Here is a 9,158-nt window from a genome sequence, read left to right on the forward strand (position 1 = left end):
TTTTCCCCCTAAGGATGCTCAAGATCCATTTTCAGCAATTACCCTTTTGTGTCACTTTTACATTAATCTTATGGTTCCCTCATCTCTCACCCCTTTTTAGTGTGATTTGTCTAGAAACTAGCACATAACATATATGTCCACACATTGTGCTAGCATCCTATGATATTTTATTATTGAAAACTATTTTTGGATCATTTCCCACTTGTTTGCTTGATAAGTTAGGGGAAATGGCTCAAAATGATTAAAATGACTCATCGCCCCTTTCTTTCCCTCCTCTTCTCACTTCTAAACCTATTTTTTCACTCCACACAATCTCTTAGAATTTTCTTGGGTCTCTTATTCTCTCTTGCTCACACACAACTCTCTACAACTTGCTACAACACTCTCAAGCTCTTATGAGATTATCTCATAGCTCTCTTGGCTTCCTCAGGCCTTTTGGCAATATCTTTGTTGTACCTATTGAGCATCTTAGAATTTATCACATTCCTTATCTATAAAATCATAATCATTTTGTCTATTTTCCTTTTATTTATCTAGTTGTTGTGGAGGTTGAAACACCAAAGTAGGGACTTACTTAAGACAATTCTCAAAATAGCCCCCAAACACTTTTCCTCCTCTATTCATGTGCAAGTACCTTGAAGATATTCAATCACATGGAGGTTTTTCCATTTTTTAATTTATTATTTACACCTTTTTATTTATCTAATTTATTTATATCTCTACTATACAATATTTTCTTGTGTATTCAAATTATAGGTTTTACAATTTGCCTAGAGCATTGAAGTGGATCTTCATTATTTTTTAGTTTGTTCTCATCTCTTAATGTACAAGATGACAACACTACATATGAAAGTTTGCATGTTGAGTTGGTGTCATTACTTGAGATGCTCAAATTTAAATCAAAGACTTTCTATTGTCTCTAATTTGTATTCTTGTAGTTAGGAAAAAAAAATTATTTATTTGTATTTACATATTCCTAGTAGTTAATATCTATTTAAGCACTTTAAGTAATTAGTCTAATCTCAATGTATGTAGTGAAACTAAATCGTGAAGGGACATAATTTTCCTTTTGACAAAGAAATGTTTCCTCCATTTCAACATTCAAGTTGTGCAAAGAAATCCATTGGGATCTCTTATTTATACTTGAGTCCCTTTCCATTAACTTAAATTAAGTTTAATTGAATGTCATCTATTTGAATCCACCATTAGCCCTATGCACCACATAATGCCATGTATGCACTAACTAAGGTTGATAAAATAATGTTTGTTTATTTATTTGTTGTTTGTTGTTTTTTTTTTTTTTTTTTTATGTTTATCCAAATGTGGGATTGCTGTTGTGCTTTAATCCCTAGTTCAATCCCCTAACAATATGTACAAAAGTTTGAAGATAGAAAGGCTCGTAGAATGTTGTATGTAGATTCTTTACTCCTTTAGTGCACCAAATCAAATATTCGTCATTATTGTATTTTTTTTAATGTTCTAGAATGATAGAGGACTTGTTTGAATTTTATATACCGCTTGATTTATTTAATGAATGTAATTAAACTCCTTTAAATAGTAGCAAATATAAAATATCATAAAATTTTGAATTTCAAAAACTATGGGGTCAAACCCATGATCATTGCCATATAAATGACCTTAAGAAATGAAATGATTAAATTTGGATGATTTATGACTAAATTACTACTGATGCATGGATAAATATGATACATATATGAATAAAATGAATGTATCAAAATATTTATGTGTTTAGAAATAAATAATGTCTAAAGAAATGAGGTAAACTTCATACAAGATTGTACAATTTACTAACATATACATGTATTAAAATATATCCTCAAAAATAAAATAAAACTAAATACATAAATATACAAATCTCACTATTACAACTTTATATTTCCTTAAAATTATATGATTTACCATTTAATTAAACCTAAATCTAAGTTAAATTTTCTTTTCTAAAAATAATGTCCTTTACCATTTTATTAAACATAGATCTAACTTAAATGTAGGTCATGTTATTTTTAAAATTCTAAGAGATCTAACTAAAAATCTCTTCATATAAATCATTTTTTTTTTTAAAGTTGTCTTTTAAAATCTTTTACTTTCAATATTACATAAATTGTGGACTTGATAACTTAGAAAAAAAAATCACTAGAGTTCATTTAGGTCCAATACCATTTGATTTGAAATTCTATTGGTTATTCTTTTATTTTTTAAAATAAAATAATGAGGATTTATCGAGGCCTGAAGATATTAATACAATAGATAAGAAGTACTAGAAAGACATACAAACAATAATAAAAAATGACAATAATTAAATTACTATATAGAAACATCTTTCTCTTAAATTTTTTTTTATAATAAACCTCATCTACAAAATAAAACTTCTCTTCTTGCAAAATTGTCTATCAGAATTTTGTTCAACACTCATCATCCATAAACATCATACACATAAATATAAGATGAAAATCATGATATTCCTTCTAGATTAATCTTTATTTTTCTAATTTTAAAAATATATTTAATGGATCTTTTCATAAAAAAGAATATATAACCTATTGGATCCACTCCCGATTATATGGAGAGATTTATAGTTGTCTAAGAAATATCTAATCATTGGATTTTATATGAAAATGTTAGCTAATAAAATCAAGATAGTATATAATAATATTAAGGAGGAGATGAGAAACATTGTATATAGAAACCTCCCCTTAAATCATGTTTATCAAAATTTAAATCTCAACCATTAAAAATAAACAACTTTATTGATCTACAAGAATGAATAAACATAACCTTGTAATAATGAGCGAATTAAGAATTTGACAAAAAAAAATGAAGATTTCAAATTAAATACTTCTAATAAAATCAATTCTATTAGTAAATGTCCTTACAATAAAAAAATGTTTACATATATAGAAGATGTCCTCATCAATATACCTAACATGTTTTTTTGTTCAATATGTTGTTGTTATCAAATGATAACATAGTCATTATTTTTCTATACTATATATGGATTCGATTTCAAATTAAATGCCCCTAATAAAGCCACTTGTACTCGTAAATGACCTTACAATAAAAAATATTTAGATATATTACAAATGTCCTCATCAATATACCTAACATGTTTTTTTGTTCAATATGTTGTTGTTACCAAATTATAACACCATCATTACTCTTGATATATTTTATGTAGTTTTTCTAAAGATATACATAGAAATAACAATACAAGCAAACCTTTGAAACAAAAAATATGGATCACACATAATCTTGACTAAACAATAACACAATCATTACTTTTCATACACACACATACATATATATAACAGGGCCATCACTCTTAATATAATCTATATAGATTTTCTAAAGATAAACATACTAATAATACAAGCAAACCTTTAAAACAAAATTTATGGATCAAATGTAATCTCGACTAAACCATAGTGAATTTAAAAATGTATAGATTTTTTCAAGACATATATATTAGTAACAATACAAGTAAATCTTTAAAATAAAATTTATGGACCACATGTAATCTCTACTATATATATAAAACACAAACACGGTCATTACTCTTGATATATTTTATATAGATTTTTTAAAGACATATATCAGTAACAATGCAAGCAAACCACATGTAATCTCTACTATATATATAAAACATGAACACCATCATTACTCTTGATATATTTTATATAGATTTTTTAAAGGCGTATATCAGTAACAATGCAAGCAAACCTTTAAAACAAGAATTGGCTCTCCCATCTCCCTCCAACGGCTCTCCTGCCTCCCTCTATTTGAACGCCCCTGGTTCTGCTGCGGATGTCTGGGGCTTTGCTTTCCCCCCCTTCCTGGCGTAGGGTCCTCGACTCCTACGATCCATGCTACTGATATTTGGTCGGTGACCCCTTTCGTGGTATTTGATGTGCCTGGTGCTGCATCCACCCCCCGGTTACTCGATTGTGGATCCTGTTGTTGTCGACTCTCTGGCTTTTGGGGAAATGACCCTGTCGCATGTCGCTGATGTTGCTGGTCCTTTGCCCAAACTTGCTAGTATGCATAGCTTCGCTCGTGTGGCCAAATCTTCCGCCCAACCCTCTAAGGGGGTCCGTCCTCTCCCTTGTGCGAAATCCTCCCTTGTGGTGGTTTGCGGACAGGATGTTGTGGACAACATTAGGTTTTACTAGCGCTGTGCTTTGGTGTGCAGATTCTTTGGGCTCTAGCCTTCCCTACCGGACCTTCAGCACTAGATTAGTATCTCCTGGTGGCCTTTGATTGCTCTCAATATCGATCTTTTTCCCTATGCTAAAGGATTTTTTGATGCTTCCTTCACTTCTTCTGCTAATAGGGATTTGATTTTGAGCCAACTTTGGGCTTGGGGAGTGCACTCCCTCTCCATCAAGCCTTGGACAACCTCTTTCAACCCTCTCACTAAACCACTTAATGTGCGTCTAGTTTGGGTTCGACTCATCAATCTCCCTGTTCATTTTTGGGAGCACTCTTGCTATGAGGCGATCGGTAACTCTATTGGTTGTTTCTTGAAGGTTGATGATGCTACGTCCTCTATGTAACACACTACCTTTGCCTGCATTCTTGTTGATATCGACATCTTTTCTCCTCTCCCGGGTGACGTGTTTCTTATGGTGGGGGATAGGCCTTGGTCACAACTGCTGGATTTTGAAGGCCTCCCCTTTCGCTGTAGAAGGTGCTTCTCTACTGGCCATCTTGCTTCGGGATGCTCTTCTCCACAACACAAAGGGGTCTCTACCTGGTGGAAGAATGCTATTGTTGACCACCTTACAGACGGATTCTGTGTTTGCTGGCTCCTCCCATGGGGATGATGTCGTGGCCCCCATGGCTCTCGTTGCTCTTACTGATGTTTTTGTGGCCTCATTTTCGAGGGGGCCCCCACTTCCACTTCTCGTATCCTGCAACCCTCCCCTGCTGCTGGATTTGCTCCTGCTACTGTTGTTCTCTCTCAACCTGCTGTCGTTGATGTTATGTAGCCCCCTACGACCCTCTTCCAACCTTCTGTTGTCTCCTATGTTGTTGACCCTACGGGGGCCCCTCCGACTGATCTTAGCATTGCCTGGTTTGTGGTTGCTCGTAGGTGCAAGGGGAAATCTTCTCCCTTGCCCCATACCCCCCCTTGTGGGGGTTTGGGTGGCCCGTCCCCCCCTTGAGTAGGGTTTGTTCCCTAGTTGGTTGTGTTCCTGTGTTTGTTCCTTTCCGCCTTTGGGCTGTGATTCTCTTCCAACATCATCTTTCTTGATGTTGCTTTTTGTCAAAGGTCAGCACCCTAATTAACGCTGCTTTTTTAATCAAAAACAATGCAAACAAACCTTTAAAACAAAATTTATGATCACATATAATCTCAACTAAATCGTAGTGAATTTTAAAAGTATATAGATTTTTTAAAGATATATTAGTAACAATACAAACAAATTTTTGAAACAAAATTTATATTTAACAATACAAACAAACTTTTAAAACAAAATGATCTGTATTGAATTTAAAAAATATAGATTTTTTAAAGATATATTAGTAACAATACAAACAAATCTTTAAAACAAAATTTATAGACCACGTGTAATCTAGACTGAACTATGGTGAATTTTAAAAAATAACAATAAAAAAACAAATTTAAAATAAATGTTAAAAGCCCAGTCATTATCCTTCTCCCGGGCTACAGCTGTATGACTTCCAAACACCACTAGTTTCTGCACTTCTTGATAAATGATATTTTTATACCTCCGTTTCAAATTTGACGGCTATGTTTTTAACATTCCTCACTGTAAAAAACGTGTAAACGGCCCTAATTTTAAGCGGACGGTCACATGAGAGCGACCATGGGCATGAGGATGCATATGTATGTATGTGAATGAAACTCGCCAAGTAAGTCAAAGCTGATGCGCGAGTTTTCCAAGCGTTTATCTCGTTGGACGACATTTATCAACTTCCACTGGTTCCCCTCCTCTCATTTTTCTCATTTTATTGAAAAATCTTTCAGAGTATTATTTTCTGTACAAAATCGAAATCTAACCGCTACATATAGCAGATCTAGAGACACCATTTTTACTGTGAAAATCAATGCGGTAAGGGAGACGATGATGGGGAGGAGGTGCTCTCACTGCGGCCAAAATGGGCATAATGCCAGGACATGTCCAGGGCGAGGAGTGAAGCTCTTTGGTGTCAGGCTGGACGCGGGTTTGAATCCCACCACCAGCAATATCCTGAGAAAGAGCTCCAGCACAGGAAATATCTCCCCTCATAGTAATTCGAGAGTATTGCCAGAGCAATCCATCTCGGGATCGCAAGGAGCTGGCTATGTGTCGGACTGCGTCGCCCCTGCAAAATGCAGAAAGAAAGGTATATACACACAAAAACCCTAATGTGAAGAAATGATATACATAGTGAGTATGTGCATTTTGTTAGATTCTGAGTTTCAGGTTCGTTGCAGGCGTGCCGTGGAGTGAAGAAGAGCACAGAGTGTTCCTGATGGGCTTGCGCGCCGTCGGGAAGGGGGAATGGAGGGCCATTTCGAAGAATTTCGTGACCAGCAGAACCCCCACGCAGGTGGCTAGCCACGCGCAGAAGTATTTCCTTAGGCAAAGTAATCTGAACAAACAGAAGCGCAGATCCAGCATGTTTGACACATCTCCAGAAACGGTAAATGAATTTGATATACACATTGTGTGTTTTTGCTCTGTAAGTGAATTTGATATATACATTGTGTATATGTTGCGCTTTGTTTTTGCTGTCTATGTGTGTATATATATCCCTACCTTTTGTTATTGCAGTGTTCTTCACGCGTTGCCAATTTCCCGCTGGGGAGGTCTCGTGGTCTGGAATCCATGGCAGGATTTAGTTTAGAAGGAATGAAAATGCACGCTAGATTTGGCAGCGTTCCTTGTTCGTTGCCTCTTCCTTTCCGCAGTGATATTAAGCCCAGTGTGAGCTCCACGATATTACCGGCCATGGACGACAAAGCTGCGCTTAAGCTTAGCATTGCAGTTCCATCCTCTGCAGAGACTTCTCCAAATTTAAAGCTTTCAACTTTCCATCCGAGCTGCTCCAATGGCTGCCTTCACACTGCCATTGGAGTTGTTTAATTGCCTTTTCATGGAAGGACGAATTTTTATAGATTTCTTAGGAAATAAAAGATGGGTTTTTAGGAAATAAAATTTGGATTTTGTAGCGGCGCGCTTTTTTTCAATTTTTCCTTTTCTGGGGGGGTTGCAGAAAGTCTGATAATTGGATTTAAAATATTTTCCAGGCCTCTCTAATAATTGTGGAAAATGAAGAACAAAAGAATTTTGCCGTAGCTTTAAATACTGTGGTTTTTTAAGAATCGAGCTAAATGATAATCTCATGGAGACCACTGGATTTTTGGCATTTGACATTTTTCTTCATTTTATTTTTTTATTCAGATTGTCTATCTTGAATTGTGTCAGATTCAGAAATATGTTAAGCTATTGATTTACAATACTCAAAAGATACAATGTACAGAAATATTTGCGAATATGAAAAAAAAATGATCTAAAGGGAATCTTGAAAATTTTAGATAGATATTTAAATATCAAATAGTTTAATAATTAAATATAATTTTTGTTCATCTTATTTTGTTCATAAAAATAAGATGATTATATAGTTGAAGCACAAAAGTATGATTGAATGTTTGACTTTTAGAATATGCTCAGTTTGTATAGTAGTAGTATAAAATTATGATCTTAAGTTTGAATTTTAAAATATGCTCAGCTTAAATAATATATAAATTTGATTCATTGATTTAAAAGGCACATTTTTTTCTTTTTTATTTTTTAATAAATTGTATTTTATAGATATGTCTATCATTTATTATTTAAAACTGTACAAATTTATCTACAAAGAATAACAATATATCATTTTATATAACATTTTCTCAAAATCTAATTTTAAAGTGTTCAAATCAAACTCATTGATCTCTATTTAATAAATATTAATTCACACAAATCTATTTCTCATAAACATAAATAATCCACTCAACAATTACTAAAAAAATCATCCACCAAATATTACTTCAAAATTAAACAGATCCTAGCATTAAAAACACAGATAAATACACTCTATAAGTATAAACATCAGTTAATTCTAGAGTTCAGAGGAAATCAAGATCGTTTCCTTAAATAAACTCGTGATTCTCTTTTCTCTTATCCAATGTACGAAAAAACAGTTCATACTTTTATTATTATGCATATATCCGCCAATATGGATGGTCCCTTGTAATTCGTAGAGATGCGGGGTACACAAAAGTTTACAGAATACAGAAATGTTGTCATTGCAGGAAGGCAGGAGGACAGAGTGTGGGACGACGGCGACAGATAAGAGATTTATTATTAGGCTATAACTAATATTCATCAATAAAAAAAGATCAGACATTTATATACTTATAAAATTCATATGGAAGTACAGCTCATTGTATTTTACTGACTCTGTTTCAGTTAGAATTGAAATGAATGCTCTCTTAACATGTTATACCAGATGGCTAATCTACCAAACAACTCATAAGCAACAGGTGACATTAACAAACAATTCAGTTTTAGATTTCCGAAGGTAAGCAAGAAGGGTGCTGGCTATTTTTCCTACAAAACAGTATTTGATAAAACATAAATTGGCATAATACAATTATTTTTCAACAGATTTTTTTGTTGTAAAATAGCATTGAAAGGGCAGATTAAGAAGATCGATCCAGTAGCGTTAAAATCCATTGTGATTTGCAGATTTTGTGTTTTTGATCAAGTACAGTTTTGTATGGAGAATATAAGCTCCAGCAAGAAGATATGAACTTGGAGACCACATAGCACCATAAAAAGGTATAACCAACCGTCAATTATTATGTAGGATGAACAATGTCTAAATTATTCATTATTATATTTAGAATCTATTCTATTGAAATGTTTGTACCAATGTTTTCCATCACATTTTGTAATCTATTATCAAAATAATAAAAAACTCACACAAAAGAAAAAAATAATTATAATATAAAAATTTCAACACAATCAAATTCAAAAATAATAATAAACAACTTGTTATCATTAATGTCCAAACTACTGTAAATTGAATCTTCAGAAATGCTAAACTAGATATGAAATGGCCCATTGTTATCCTCAGTAAATGTA

At 33.4% G+C, this 9,158-nt stretch overlaps 1 protein-coding gene across 1 annotated transcript; it reads left to right on the forward strand.

Moving 5' to 3' along the window:
* The first annotated feature begins 5,907 nt into the window (after positions 1-5,907).
* Positions 5,908-7,400, forward strand: LOC131059097 (uncharacterized). Its single transcript, XM_057992502.1, has 3 exons — positions 5,908-6,369; positions 6,461-6,669; positions 6,801-7,400. Exons 1-3 carry the CDS (start codon positions 5,910-5,912, stop codon positions 7,110-7,112), a joined length of 981 nt encoding a protein of 326 aa, XP_057848485.1. The 5' UTR covers positions 5,908-5,909; the 3' UTR covers positions 7,113-7,400.
* The last annotated feature ends 1,758 nt before the right edge of the window (positions 7,401-9,158 follow it).

Source organism: Cryptomeria japonica, chromosome 9, assembly GCF_030272615.1.
Source record: "Cryptomeria japonica chromosome 9, Sugi_1.0, whole genome shotgun sequence".
NCBI classification, from domain to species: Eukaryota; Viridiplantae; Streptophyta; class Pinopsida; order Cupressales; family Cupressaceae; genus Cryptomeria; species Cryptomeria japonica.

What these genes read in the sequence shown, in the direction of transcription:
- LOC131059097 (XM_057992502.1), top strand. Translation starts at nt 5,910, where the DNA reads ATGCGCGAGTTTTCCAAGCGTTTATCTCGTTGGACGACATTTATCAAC. An exon ending in TGCAAAATGCAGAAAGAAAG is followed by an intron (nt 6,370 to 6,460) that starts GTATATACACAC and finishes GGTTCGTTGCAG; the next exon opens with GCGTGCCGTGGAGTGAAGAA. An exon ending in TTGACACATCTCCAGAAACG is followed by an intron (nt 6,670 to 6,800) that starts GTAAATGAATTT and finishes TTGTTATTGCAG; the next exon opens with TGTTCTTCACGCGTTGCCAA.